The 16,178-nt window shown below is 42.4% G+C and overlaps 1 protein-coding gene across 1 annotated transcript in view; it reads right to left on the bottom strand.

Moving 5' to 3' along the window:
- The window catches only part of ANKH (ANKH inorganic pyrophosphate transport regulator), a 183,276-nt gene that overhangs the window by 61,797 nt on the left and 105,301 nt on the right, over positions 1-16,178 (bottom strand). The window contains exons 2-3 of the mRNA XM_075585932.1: positions 13,181-13,397; positions 782-900 (exon numbers count right to left, since the gene is read on the bottom strand). Coding sequence (XP_075442047.1) covers positions 782-900; positions 13,181-13,397 — 336 coding nt within the window. The remainder of the gene's footprint in view (positions 1-781; positions 901-13,180; positions 13,398-16,178) is intronic.

The following is a 16,178-nucleotide window of genomic DNA, read 5'->3' as shown; positions in this document are numbered from 1 at the left end:
CATAAGATTTAAGAAAAAAGAGAAAGAAAAAAAACCCAGCAAATTGTAGCAAATTTGGGCACTACATTTAATTTACAATCTATAAATATATCCTATAAACCTACCAGTGTAAAAGAAACTGTCTTGTGCATTTATTAGGAATAAGGCACAACCACCAAAAAGAACCATTAAGCATGACAATAATCGAGGAAGTCCTGTATCCGACCTCGGTTTGACCTAAAACCAATTTATAACTTTCACATATATATTCAGAATATATCAGGTGATTGAATACCTGCTAAAGGGAAAGAGGGGAAATACCTGGAAGCCTCTGCGGATATAGATTCTGAAATGTTTTCTGAAGAACATGGATTTTTCTGGACAGCGTTTAACTGAATCAGACACTAGCAATAACTGAAAGCTTTAACTCTAGAAAAATTGGTTTGGCCGTTTGGTTACACTGATAAAGATCCCAAAACTGTGGGAACTAAATACCTGCTGCTTTCATCTTCTACCATACACATATAATAATAATAAAAATTTTTTTTCGTATAGCGCTTTTCTCCCAATGGGACTCAAAGAGCTTCCAATTACAGTATAGTGTGCGGTATGCAGGAATTCCTACACACAGGATTTTTTACAGACACAATTCCTGTCCAGGTGAGCTTACAATCTGTTTTTGGTGTCTGAGGACCTGAAGCACCTAACGTCTAGCTCTACTATATAAAAAGAGTTGGGAGGATTCTAGAGTGCATCATTCATAACAATTTGGATTCCTTCCGGGTGATTCTTCCTCACTTACCATGGCATCCATGAATGGGAATGCTGCCAGGTAAAGAAAGGCCTTTCGTGTTTTACTTCCCACCGATTCATCCACATGGTGCAGCTTGTTTATAATATAGTATCCCAGTTCACTGTAAGCTGTGGGGGGGGGAAAAGGGGGGCAACATATAGCAAAAGTTTCTGGATGGTTGTAGGATAATTAGAAAGAGGAACGACAACACAGACAATGAATGAACCAATATGACAAGGAAACACACAGGGAGTGCTGAACAATTAATGACTGTAGTCTTGGAAACTGAACTAATGTATCTTATATCAGAATGATGGGAATCTTGAATCCCTGACATACATTACAAAAGCTTGACGGCACGTGAATATGGGAGATTGTCCTCAGAAAATAAACTAATAATTCTAAATCAGCAAGAGTCAAGTTTTGCCAAGACAATGACAAACAAATGCTATCGTGCTTCAGATTAATATATATATAAAAAAAATTGTATTTTACACAATAAAACAAACCGGTTTAGATCAATGCTAACTTGAAAACAAACTGTATGGCACTCTCACATCCAACAATGGGGGGCATATGGCATTGTGCAGATCAGCTGCTATTTGTCTACTTTAGTAGCAAAGTCTAATAAATATACAGCTGAGTACTCTGCCAATACCCTTAGGCACTTAGAACTTCCAAATATCAATAATAGATTCAAAATTGTCTGCACTGTAGCACATTAATAAACTGAAATGAATAGATGATCATTTACTTAAGAATACATATGGCTTTTTTTTTTATTAAACTAATGTATATAACTTGCTTGTGCATTGGGGATCTTGAATATGTCATCTATTCCATATAGGGTACAGATCCCCAAACCAGTTACTTTCAGGAGCTGGGCTTGTAAAACACAATACTCTATATTATATATTCCACAGTGACTGCAACTGGTAGTATTAAACAGGAACTATTTTTTATTTTATTTTTTAAGTATGGTTAGTTTTTATTACAGAAAACCACACATGGAATATTGGGCTCTCCAACATACATGTAAAAAGAAATCACAAATTAATAGGTTTGCACCTTTTTATATGCTTGTATTAGATGTCATACTGTTTGCCCAAGTCAAATGTATATTACTTAGGCAAAGGGATATATGAAGATATCAAAGCAATACTACAATGAAACTAATAGCGTTACTTAAATATAACGTTATAAATATAGTTTATAAAACATTTTTGGAATAGGAAAAGTGTAATAGACTGTTAAATATAAGATTAAAAAAAAACCAACAACAACATATAAATAGAAACGCATAAAAATACTCAGAGATGTGTTTTTATAAGGAGAACAGCAGTTATACCAATGATACTATTATGCGGACAGACGTAAAGAGTTCTAGAAAATAATCACAGCACCTAAAACCTTTACAAGGAATTTGACAATAATCTATGTGATCAAGAGCTATTAACAGATCACAACCCCCCACATGAACTATCACCCACTGGAGGTACATTATTAAAACATGAGAATTAAAAAGTTAATTGGGTGCACAGAAGAAACCAAAGAAATAGGATCAATAATCAAAAATAAACATTATTGTCTTCATCAGGCTGCAACTTCTATTAATCTATAGCCAATAGCAATATTTGTAATAAATAGGTTTACATTATGCAAAATGATTTTTTCCCTTATTTGTTTTATTTAATTCAATGACTAAGATAAGATTTAGAGAGCAGCACTGGTTACACTGTAGGGAATGTCTACATGTTTTATTATCTTTCCCATGTAAAATAAAGTGTATTCTGGTACTATACCATATACTGTAGTAGGGTTACCATCATGTATGTTTGTATTTTCCTGGACATGTCCAGATTTTTGATTTAAGGTCGCCGTCCGGGAGGAATGTTTAAATATCTAAAAACATTCGGGATTTCCGACCACGCATATGCGAGCAAGCGCCGATCTCACATTCGCTCGAATGATGGGCGCCAACTGTGTTGCCCTGGTATGGCGTCCTCTTTTTTGAATGGTGAAATATGGTAACCCTACCATATAATATTTGTTGAACTTTGGTAGAGGGCTTATTTTATGTAATCCAAAGGCTGGGTAAATAAATAGAGATAATAGCAGACTTGCTTCTCTGTGGTTTTGAAATTAAATTGTAGCAGAAATGGCAACAATCACCTAATGGAGTTCTGAGTATATATATATATATATATATATAATATATATACACACACACACACACACACACACACACACACACACACACACACACACACACACACACACACACACACACACACACACACACACACACACACACACACACAAACAAACCTGCCTGCAAAAACTCTATATAATGAGGACAAATAAAAAGGACTGTCAAAGATATTAGAAAAAAGGAAAATGAAACCACAAAGAATAAAACCAGTTTTTGCAGGCAGGTTTTTCAGTCAATTTTCCATGTGTGTTATTATGTATTATATGTGTTTGTAAAATATTTTCTTTTTGACGAATTAATGGATTAAAATTATTTTGGTATTATTTTTTTGATATGTCTGAGTGCTTTATGTGAGCGTCTTTTTTCTTTTGGTGGTATATATATAATATATATATATATATATATACACACACACACACATATATATATATATATATATAAAAATATATATATATATATATATATACCATGTTAGCCAAGATTTAATAATCAAAAATGAATAGACTATACCGTTCTGTGGCTAACGAAATGCTTTTAATTATGCGAGCTTTCGAGATACACTGATCTCTTCTTTCGCCGATGTTACATTGAATAAAGCAAGCTAGGGTTTTACTTGGTGGGAAGTAGTAAGTACTCATGGGAAGAGAATTCTCTTGTGTCAGTAGTGACTCATGAAATTGCAATCTCAGTTTAGGCCACCGCTAAGTGTCCCAAACAGTTACATAAATTTGTATTCATGCAGCCGTCTCTCTTTCGGTGTTCTAAGATTACCATTGAGTATGGCCACCTTCAGATCATTCATCTTATGGCCAGAATAAGAGAAATGTTTGCTGACAGGGCTGTCTCTAGTTCCGCGTGATGCTGTGGCGATGCAAATTCATTCTCTTCTTTAGCCCCTGTCCCGTTTCACTTATGTAGTAGCAGCCCCCTGGGCATTTCATGCACTTGATGAGGTACACGACATTGCATTGCTGGAGGAACAGGTGAACCTTCCTCTGATTTTGTACTCCAGATTCCTGTGTGGTATTTGTATTGTGGCCGCTGTGTGGAGCATTGCGCAGGTTTTGCATCTTGCGTCCTGGCATGTCTTGTCCCGCATTCAGTTGTACTGTTGAATACTTTACTCCTCACCATCATTTTCTTGAGATTATAAGGTTGTCTGTATGATAATAAGGGTGTTTCAGGACTGTCAATGTTTGAATTATTTGTGGATATATATATATATATATATATATATATATATATATATATATTTGGTTAGGTTAAAAGAATAATGAGTAATCACAGGGCAAAGCAGGTAATGTCTAACATATTTTATCTCTGTGATGTGTGGTGGTCAAGTTATATAAAAAAACATTAACGCAAGGGAAAAGCTAGATCAATGTTATATACATTCAGCGCTGAGTTGTAAGCAGCACTGTATCTAAAATGTTTCATGCCACAAGTATCTGTTGTAGTTTAGAAGCAGATTGTAGTAAACAGACACAGAGAGAGATTGGGCCATATTCATATGACCAAGGCACTGAATACCATGAATTAATGTACATGAAATGTCATTTCATGCATTGCTGCACTTTTATGTTAAGCTGATTGTAAAACATTTTTTTAAATGTATTTTTATCTACGCTTGGAGGCTGCTTCATTGATAATTTCCCGTGTTCACTGTGTAACGCTGCTCATCTCAACCAGGAAGCGACCCGCAGGGCTGAGGTAGGAATGTGAAAGAACCGACCTGAGGGACAGAGTCCGGAAAGAGTAGTCAGACATAGGTCGAAGGTCAGGGCTGGCGGCAGAGTTGCATAGTCGTGCAGGTGAAGAGGTCGAGACAGGCGGGAGACAGGGATGGTCGTGGTACGTAGCCGTGTCTGGTAACGGGAAAGACAATCGAAATGGGAGTTGCTTGTACACAGCATAAACTGAAAACTTTTCTCGGCAACTTCCTGCTTACAGAGCTGTCCTTTTAAAGGAAGTTGCCAGGGGCAGCAATGGAGAATCTTGCCACAAAGGGTAAGCTAGAGCAAAATCCTGGAGCAGACTGTGAAAACCCGGGACGGATTTTGCAAAACCTCATAGTACTCCCGCCCCTCCTCCAGAATCGATCTCCAGATGATTTAATCTGGACCTGTCAGGGAACCTCCGGTGGAAACCTCGGACCAAGGAGGAAGCTTGGACATTGCTAGCTTTCACCCAAGAATTCTCCTCCGGACCATATCCACTCAAAGATCTGGAGACTGCCTCGAGATCTACGGGAATCTAGGATCCGACAAGTCATACACTCCACTTGTGAAAAACAAATATATCAAAGAGTGGCGCTCAAAAATTATATAAACATATGTAATAAATTGTGATATTTAATACAAACATGGATAGATGCTGCTTAACCCAGTGTGGGGTCGTTCTCTCGATCCCGTGGACAGTGAAGGGGTGAAGATCATCGGGAAGCGCAAAATCATGTAAAACAGAAGAAAATTCCCTGATGGTGCAGTATTGTGATTGATATGAAAATAAATATCAAGGTGCAGTGTGCCAAATACTCACAAGTGTAGAGTGAGCAATGTTCCCATAAAGGTTTCTTTCTGAATGTCAGCCCGTTGGACCGTCAGACAGGTGAATGGAATGGTAAGTGCTGGAGACCTTAAATGAATAACATAAACACGGACATAGTGCAGACTGTACAAAATCTCTTTAAAAGTAAGTGTATGTGCTATGCACTCACATGGTATAAAAAGGTAATAAGCGTTTAGATCACACAGGTCGGATCTCAGCAATGTATAAGCTGCTCTCTCAGTCCCCCCACTCCTGAAGAAACCGCAATACGGAGAAACGCGTAGAGTGAGGCTGACGAGAGAAAACTCCCACAGGATCGGAGTCTCCCAGAGCAGATGACGTCACGTCCGGTTTCCGGTTTGGGTGAGACGCACCGGTGACACGCCCGCCCGCCGAGGCAGAGGGGGGACTGAGAGAGCAGCTTATACATTGCTGAGATCCGACCTGTGTGATCTAAACGCTTATTACCTTTTTATACCATGTGAGTGCATTGCACATACACTTACTTTTAAAGAGATTTTGTACAGTCTGCACTATGTCCGTGTTTATGTTATTCATTTAAGGTCTCCAGCACTTACCATTCCATTCACCTGTCTGACGGTCCAACGGGCTGACATTCAGAAAGAAACCTTTATGGGAACATTGCTCACTCTACACTTGTGAATATTTGGCACACTGCACCTTGATATTTATTTTCATATCAATCACAATACTGCACTATCAGGGAATTTTCTTCTGTTTTACATGATTTTGCGCTTCCCGATGATCTTCACCCACACACTCCACTTGGCCATCCACTAGAACCAGGCCTGGGAGGGTGGGAACGGAAGAGGAGTTTTTGCAGACCACGGCCTTTAGGAGCGACACATGAAAGACGGAAGGAATCTTAAGGGTATCTGGTAGCTCCAATTTAAACAGAACGGATCTACTTGTTTCGCAATCTTGATGGACCTATGAACCTGGGCCCGAGCTTCAGGAAAGTAATCTTCAGACGGATGTTCCTGGTAGATAGCCATACGTGCTCTCCAACCTGGAACTGTGAGGCTGGCCGCCGACGCTGATCCGCATGATCAATCTGATGAAGGGAGGCTTTAGTTATGTTGGCATGAATCCTCCTCCTGAGAGACTCTAGCTCCTGGACCTTGTCTTCCGCCACAGGATCTCCAACGATGGAAGATGGAAGGGTAGAAGAAACTGCCGAAATACTCTGACTATGGAATGGCTTCTGGAAAAAGTAGATTGGGTTATCAAATGCCTGATGCGGTGGTAACCCCCTTGGTTTGCTTCTTGTTGAGAACGTCCCCAAAATCCTGGTATGCGAGGGGAAGACCATTGGGGAGAGATACAGGCCCCAGCGGTGAGCCAGAGCTGGGGCGAGGTGTAGACAAGCAAGCCCCGTGACATCGCTGGCCCCAGGTTACATAGTTACATAGTAGATGAGGTTGAAAAAAGACATAGATCCATCAAGTTCAACCTATACTAAATTTAGACAACAGATACTTTATCCTATATCTATAGTTACTTATTGATCCAGAGGAAGGCAAAGAAAAAATCCCATTAAGGGGAAAAATTAATTCCTTCCTAACTCCAAGAATTGGCAATCGGATTAATCCCTGGATCAACATCCTTCCCATGTATACTTATTTGGTATATCCCTGTATACCTTTCCCATCTAAAAAGAGGTCCAACCTTTTTTTGAACAAATCTATTGTATCTGCCATCACAGTCTCCATGGGTAATGAATTCCACATTTTAACTGTCCTTACTGTAAAGAACCCTTTCCTTTGTTGCTGGTGAAATTTCCTTTCCTCCAACCTTAAGGGATGGCCCAGAGTCCTTAGTACTGCCCGTGGGATGAATAGTTCTTTTGAAAGCTCCTTGTATTGTCCCCGAACATATTTGTATATAGTTATCATATCCCCTCTTAGACGCCTCTTTTCTAATGTAAATAAATCTAATTTAGCTAGCCCCTCCTCATAAATTAGATTGTCCATCCCCTTTATCAATTTGATGGCTCTTCACTTCCATAATGTCTTTTCTTAGGATTGGTGTCCAAAATTGTACTCCATATTCAAGGTGTGGTCTTACTAGTGCTTTGTAAAGGGGCATAATTATGTTTACTTCCCTTCCATCCATTGCCCGTTTGATGCAAGATAAGATCTTGTTTGTATTTGCAGCTACTGCATGACATTGGGCACTATTGCTAAGCCTGCAGTCTACAAGCACTTCTAAATCCTTCTCCATCAAGGATTCCCCCAATATATCTCCATTTAATTTGTAAGTCGCCTTTTTATTCTTGCATCCAAAATACATAACCTTACATGTATCTGTATTAAACCTCATTTGCCATTTACCTGCCCACGTTTCCAGTCTTTCCAAGTCCTTCTGAAGAGAAATTACATCATGCTCTGATTCTATTACCTTACCCAATTTACACTACCGACACACTTTATTCGAGTGTGGCCGGTACCGCAAGCCGGGAGATTTCCCGGCTTGCTAGTGGCCGCCCCTCGCGCGCGGTCACGCGTCATCGGGAGCGTGCGCCCCCTGCACGCGTGTCCAGGGGCTCCCCGAGGGAGCCCTGGTGTCCCGCGATCGCGGGACAGCGGCAGGGGGTTCCGGGGGACCCGGCGGACCCGGCAGCGGTAGGGAGAGCGCCCCGATCGGAGGGCGCTCTTCCGCTGCTTCGGCGCGCGCCCGTCACACTCGGGCGCGCGCCAGGCTACTGCTGCGGCACAGAACGGGCAAATGCTCGAATAAACTGTGCCGCAGCAGTAGTATCATCAGCAAAGATGGAGACTTTGCTCTCGATCCCAACCTCAAGGTCATTATCACTAAGGGGGGTATTACTCTGACAAACCCCACTGACATTGCAAATGCATTCAAAGATTACTTTGTGGGGTGTGCCACTAACTTATTAGCAAAACGCAGCCCAAACCACAAACCTGAATCTCATCCTGGGACTGCCCACATAGCCCCACCCCCTCTCAACACTGCCCACAATTTTAAATTTGGCCCAGTATCTGAAGAAGAGATTACACAAGCGCTCCTCAAACTAAAACTAAGCAGCCAATGTGGACCTGACTTACTACAATCTAGGTTCCTACGACTTGGTGCCCCAGCCATTGCCAAACCAATTGCTTCCATAGTCAACTCTATCCTGTCTGCAGGCCATATCCCTAAGACCTGGAAAACTGCCAGAGTTGTCCCAATCTTCAAAAGTGGGGACAAAAACACTATCTCAAACTACAGACCAATCTCACTTCTCCCAATTCTATCCAAAGTCATGGAAAAATGTGTCCACTCCCAAATAAGCGACTACTATACCAAGACAAATTTCCCTAGCCAATTCCAATCTGGCTTTCGTCCCAAACACTCCACCGTAACTACCCTGCTAAAAGTTTGCAATGAAATCCAGTGTGGAATGGAACGGGGACAACTCACTGGTGCAGTATTCCTAGATTTTGCAAAGGCTTTTGATACAGTTGATCATGCTATCCTGCTTAACAAACTCCAGAGCTCTGGAATAGGGAAGCATGCTTTAAACTGGTTTCAGTCCTACCTATCAGGAAGATCCCAACATGTGTCCATCTCAGGCTCTAACTCCAACCCCCTGGATATCATCTGTGGTGTCCGGCAAGGCTCTGTTCTGGGGCCCCTACTCTTCTCAGTGTTCATTAATGATCTTCCCACAGCTTGTAAGGAAGCCTCAATACACATGTATGCAGATGACACAATCCTATATGCACACAGCCATAGCCTCTCTGACCTTCAACACATACTTCAGTCTGACTTTTTGAGACTCGAAAACTGGATTTCCCAAAACAAACTGTTTTTAAACAATGACAAGACTGTAACAATGTATTTGGGACCAAAACTACATTTTTAAAGCTTCCAGCGACTGAGCTCCAGATTAGAACCAACACTAACACCACCCTAACCCCTGTCACTAGTTTTAAATACCTGGGCTTATGGTTTGACTCCCACTTAACATTCTGAATGCTCATTGATACCCTGACAACCAAGACCTTTGCCAAACTAGGGGTACTTTACAGGAACAAATCCTCCCTAAGTCTCCTTGTCAGAAAGCGTATCGCACAGCAGATGCTAATGCCAATTATTGACTATGGAGACATAGTATATGGCACGGCACCTCAAACCCACCTTAGCAAACTTGACACCATCTACAATTCAATTTGTCGTTTTGTTCTCCAATGCAACTACAACACACATCACTGCGAAATGCTCAAAGAACTAGATTGGTCAACACTAGAGTCTAGGCGCAAAGTTCACCTTTCCTGTCTTGCCTTTAAATTCTTTATGGGCAAGCTACCCAGCTATCTGAACAAGCTCCTCACCCCTACCACATGCAGCACTTATCACCTGAGATCAGACTCCAAAAGACTGTTCATGGTCCCAAGGCTCAACAAAGTATCCGGCCGTTCCTCCTTCTCTTACCGTGCACCCCAAAACTGGAACAACCTACCAGAGACTCTCACATCCACCACTAGTTTAAGTTCTTTCAAATCAAAGGCTGTCTCACATTTTAATCTGGTCTGTAACTGTTTCATTCGCTCATAATATATATTTTCTTTAACTGTGCATGCAATGTCTTGTATATAATGTATACCCTGTTCATTTATGTAACTGTATTTGTAACCATGTATTATTTGTCCTAACTCTGTGCCTAGGACATACTTGAAAACGAGAGGTAACTCTCAATGTATTACTTCCTGGTAAAATATTTTATAAATAAATAAATTAATAAACAAGTTAAAAAGCAGGGGTCCCTGTACCGATCCCTGAGGTACTCCACTCACGACTTTAGCCCAACCTGAAAAAGTTCCATTTATGACAACCCTCTGTTGTCTGTCCTTTAACCAGTTTTCAATCCAGGTGCATATATTATTACTGAGTCCAATTTTCTTTATTTTGTACACCAACCTCTTGTGTGAAACCGTATCAAAAGCCTTTGCAAAATCTAAGTAGACCACATCAACTGCATTACCCTGGTCTAAATTCCTACTTACCTCCTCAAAGAAACAAATAAGGTTAGTTTGGCAAGATCTATCCTTCATAAATCCATGCTGACTATTACTAATCATTTTGTTTTCCATTAGGTATTCCTGAATATTATTCCGTATTAAACCTTCAAGTAGTTTCCCTACTATTGAAGTCAGGCTTACAGGTCTGTAATTTCCCGGTTGTGATCTAGCTCCCTTTTTAAATATAGCACCACATCTGCTTTACGCCAATCTTGTGGTACTGAGCCTGTGGAAATGGAGTCCTTGAATATTAAATATAATGGTTTGGCTATTACTGAGCTTAACTCCTTGAGAACTCTTGGATGTATGCCATCGGGGCCAGGTGCCTTATTTACTTTAATTTTTTCAAGTCGCTTATGAACTTCTTCCTCAGTTAACCAATTGGTCATTAATATGGAGGTTGTGGCTTCCTCCTGCGGCACTACTATTGAACTTGATTCTTCCCTGGTAAACACAGAGGCAAAGAATTTGTTTAATACCTCAGCTTTTTCCTTATCTCCAATAATCTGCCTACCCATCTCACACTGAAAGGGTCCTATATTTTCTTTTCTCATTTTTTTGTTATTAAGGTACTTAAAGAATTTTTTAGGGTTGACCTTACTTTCTATTGCAATCCTTTTTTCATGATCCATGTTTGCTAATTTGATTGCCCTTTTGCAATTTTTGTTACATTCCTTATAATTCTGATACGATGTCTCCGTCCCTTCTGACTTAAAGAATCTAAACGCCTTCCTCTTCTTGTCCATTTCCTCCCCTACCTGTTTATTTAGCCACATTGGTTTTGACTTATTTATTTTATACTTATTACCCAAGGGTATACACTGATAAGTGGTAACTTGTCCCGTTACCCGATCAACTGTGGGGCTGTGGGCATGCAACCAAGGGAGACTTAACACTATAGGTGCAGAAGGTGCGTTGATTACCATGAAAGGGAGTAACTCCTTAAGTAGAACTCAGATGTTCACTACCGGGGAAGGAACTCCTGGGTGATGGTGCCCGGTCCTAAGGGTCTTCCGTCTATCGGCGCAATCTCTAACGGAATCTCCAAACAACGAAGGGGAATTGCGTGCTGTTTGGCAATTGAAAGTTCGAGGAAGTTACCCGCTGCTCTGGAATCCACAAAGGCCTGATTAGAGACTGAGGCCGAACCCCATGAGAGGGAAACTGGCAGAAGAATCCGGGAAGGCACTATGGGAGGAAGGATGGTAGCGATGTCGAGCGAATCCTCTTCTAACATCACTGGACACAGGCATTTTCCCGTCCCCACATCGATCGGGCAGTAACGGATCTGGTGGTCCTGGGCCCCTCAATACAGGCATAACCCCAAAGTACGCCTCCTACTTCTCTCCTGTTCTGACAGTCTGGTGGTACCCAGCTGCATAGGCTCGTCATCTGGAGGGGGTGGAGAAACTCATTTTGGGGCCAACCGAGTAGTCGGGTTCCTATCAGCACGACACATCTCCGACAGGCGTTCCTGCATTCTGAGATCGATCTGTACACCAAATAAATTAACTCCTCAAGGTCCATAGGGAGGTCCCGGCCGGTCAGCTCATCCTTTATGTGCTCCGATAGTTCCTGCCAAAAGGACGCTACTTGAGCTTCATTATTCCAACCGGTCTCAGCCGCGAGGGTGCGAAACTCAATGGCGTATTGCCTACTGTGCGAGTTCCTTGGCGAATCCGTAGGAGTGAAGCTGATGCTGAAGATACTCGTCCTGGAGCGTCAAACACTAACTTCAAGGCATGGATGAAGTCAGGGGAATCATTGATCAGGGGAGAATCCTTCTCCCAAAGCGGAGTGGCCCAAGCCAGTGCCTCGTCAGTGAGAAGAGAAACAGAGACGGTTGTAATTCAAATTGAATAGAGCATCAATTAAGAAATCCCCTGCATGCCATAGGGTCCCCACCATACCGTAGAGGAGTCGGGATCCAAGGTTCCCTGAACGCTGGGGGTAATGGGAATGGTATCAGGGTCGCATCTGCAGCCCACAAATCCTGCAGATGGGTGCCAATGTGGGCGACTAAGTCCTGCACCGCATCACACATCTGTGCCAGTTGATGTTGTAGGGCGAGGCGTTGCTCATGATCCCCCAAGCACTGTCCCTGCAGGGAAACGGCTCGTCCTACCTTAGCGGGGTCCATCTTTTGGGCTGAGCAAAATTTAACGATGCTCGTCTCAAACAGGAAGTGACTCGCAGCGCTGAGGTAGCAGAGTGAAAGAACCGACCTGAGCCGAGGGACAGAGTCCTGAAAGAGTAGTCAGATGTAGGCCAAAGGTCAGGGCTGTTGGCAGAGTTGCGTAGTCATGCAGATGCAGAGGTCGAGACAGGCAGAAGACAGAGATGGTCGTGGTACGTAGCCGGGTCTTCTAACGGGAAAGACAATCGTTAAGGGCGTTGCTTGTACACAGCATAAACTGAAAACTTTGCTCTGCAACTTCCTGCTTACAGGGCGGTTCTTTTAAAGGAAGTTGCCAGGAGCAGCAATGGAGAATCCTGCCACAGAGGGCGAGCTAGAGCAAAATCCTGGAGCCGACTCTGAAAACCCGGGACGGATTTTGCAAAACCTCATACACTGCTAACAGGGATATAATTACTCATAAATACCTATGAGGGTGTGAAAGATTGCAGCCACAATGCCAGCTACGACCATACACAGTACAGCCTTCGTTCGGTCCCGCTTGCTGTTCACAAACACCAGGCCTACATTCTTGAAGTCGCTCATGGGACCAGTAAAAAACTTCATAAGCGAATATGCCAGCCCATAACTGGCAAGCATCTCAATGGCATCCTCCTTGACAGCAGCAATACCCCGATTTAAGGCCTGTGAAGAAACACAATAACAGTTTTCCGTCAGATGGTATGAACATCGAATCAAATATTTTGATTCCAATATGTTAATACAAAGCAGTTTTTCACCAGTTCAGAAATGAAGAATTGGGCACATATCCATTTCAATGTTTGCAGCCTTATAATATGCAAGATGATACAGTATTTAAGAATATGGCTCCATAGGAAAAAAATAGCATTGCCCGTCCTGATATTGGCTGTGATGGTACAGTATAAAAACATGTCACAATGTATCAAAAACATGATCGGGGTTACTATTAAATCTTATCACCAGATATCACATGGTGTTCCATGGTGCACAATAAAAAAAGTATATAAATATTTGTCAAAGCATGCAATGTCTGGGTCACAAACATTTCATTTGCATTAACCTTTCCAATTTCAGAGTGTCGCAACTCACTGTCACTATCCTGTTCATTTATGTAACTGTATTTGTAACCATGTATTATTTGTTTTACTCTGTGCCCAGGACATACTTGAAAACGAGAGGTAACTCTCAATGTATTACTTCCTGGTAAAATATTTTATAAATAAATAAATAAATCCTAGCGAGACCCAAGAGGTATAAGCTTTATTTGCAGTTGCCACAGACCTGAAACTATTAATGTGGAACACTATAGCTTTTTCCTTGTTACATTTATTTTCTGCACAAAAAAACCCCCCACTGAAACAGAAGGGAATATAAATACTGATATACACAGGAATCTACAGTATGGCTAAAACAGTGTTTTTTCTCTCTCTACACTGTTTTAACAATAGATTCCTGTGTATATCAGTATTGCTTGACCTGAAGAAGAGAGGAGAACTCTCGAAACCTTGTCCTATGACACAAATTGTTAGTCCAATAAAAAAGGTATCACCTAATACATATACATATATATATAAATATACAGCTAAACCCCGTTATAGCGCGGTCCTCGGGGGCCACCCGATCCGACGGCGCTAGAACCGGGGTCGCGCTAATTTAAAAAAAAAAATGGCCGCCGCGTGCCTGATCGGGAGGGAGGGAGTAAGGAGGGAAGGAAGGAAGGAAGAGGTAGCCGGAAGCCCTACACGTCCCCTAGCAACGGCCCTCCGAGTCCAGCCGCAACCTGCTCCTTACCTCCCACCACTGGCATCCATCCCCCTCCACCGGCATCCACTTCCTCCCCCCACCGAGGCCCCCACACCTACCGGCTCTCCACGGCATAATCAGTTTTGGGCCTAGCCCACGCGGCCCTCCGAGTCCCAGCCTGCTCTTCACTCACCCCCCCTACCGACATCCACACCACCCCCCCCTCCTCCCGACACCCCCCCATCTCCCGACACCCTCCTCCCGACACCCCCCCTCCTCCCGACACCCCCCCCCTCCTCCTGATGCCAGCTCCGCTCTGATCTCAGCAGCCGACTCCAAAGGTAGGGAGGGGGAGTGGGAGGTGTGGTGTGCTGTGCAGTGTAGTGTGCTGTGAGTGCTGTGAGAGTGTGCTGTGTGCTGTGTGCTGTGAGAGTGTGCTGTGAGTGCTGTGAGAGTGTGCTGTGAGTGCTGTGTGCTGTGAGTGTGCTGTGAGTGCTGTGAGTGCTGTGAGTGTGTGCGGTGAGAGTGTGCAGTGTGCAGTGAGTGTGTGCAGTGTGCAGTGAGAATGTGTGCTGTGAGAGTGTGCTGTGAGCAGTGAGTGCTGGGAGTGTGTGCAGTGAGTGCTGGGAGTGTGTGCAGTGAGTGCTGGGAGTGTGTGCAGTGTGCAGTGAGAGTGTGTGCAGTGTGCAGTGAGAGTGTGTGCTGTGAGCTGGGAGTGTGTGCAGTGTGCAGTGTGTGCTGGGAGTGTGTGCAGTGTGCAGTGAGAGTGTGTGCAGTGAGTGTGTGCTGTGAGCAGTGTGCAGTGAGTGCTGGGAGTGTGTGCAGTGAGTGTGTGAAGTGAGAGTGTGTGAAGTGAGTGTGTGCAGTGTGGCAGTGTGGCAGTGTGGCAGTGTGCAAAAAAAATGTAAAAAATAAATACATTTTTTTTTTTTACAAATTAAAAAAAACAAAAAAATGGAGCTACGTGAAAACCACGTTATAACCGAATTCGCGTTATAACGGGTCGCGCTATAACGGGGTTAAGCTGTATATATATATATATTTTAAAAAGATTTCACAGCCACTCCAATATAGTACTGTATCTTGAATGTGCTGGTGCATATCTCATAAAGATAACAAAAGCATACATTACCAAAACTGGCAAAAAGGAGACAGCATTCAGACGGTTAAATATAGTAAGTGTATTAAAACACAAAGTCTCCTTTTTGCCAGTTTTGGTAATGTATGCTTTTTATATGTATTAGGTGATACCTTTTTTATTTGGACTAACAATTTATGTCATAGGACAAGCTTTCGAGAGTTTTCCTCTCTGGTTATCACCCAAATATACACACACACTGATGTCATAGTGACACAACGCATTTTTTTTGTTATACACACACACACACACACACACACACACACACACACACACACACACACACACACACACACACACACACACACACACACACACACACACACACACACACATCTTTTAAGGACACTGAAAGAAAATCAATAACCTTGATCATGTTCAACACCTTTTTACCAAGTAAAATCTTGACAGTGATGAATATTCATGTTTTGCAGACTACTACACTACAACTCTTAGGGGACATGCATCAATGAAAAGAAAATGTGAGATTGCCGCATTGCATCGTTTGCAGCTCTGTCACGTGTAGGAGTTTCTTACATGTCAAACAAATTGTTTGCCAGGGA

The sequence above is a fragment of the Ascaphus truei genome, chromosome 2, assembly GCF_040206685.1.
Source record: "Ascaphus truei isolate aAscTru1 chromosome 2, aAscTru1.hap1, whole genome shotgun sequence".
Taxonomy (NCBI): Eukaryota; Metazoa; Chordata; class Amphibia; order Anura; family Ascaphidae; genus Ascaphus; species Ascaphus truei.
Note: the sequence above shows the minus strand (reverse complement) of the source record. Positions and strands in the feature narration are given on the sequence as shown.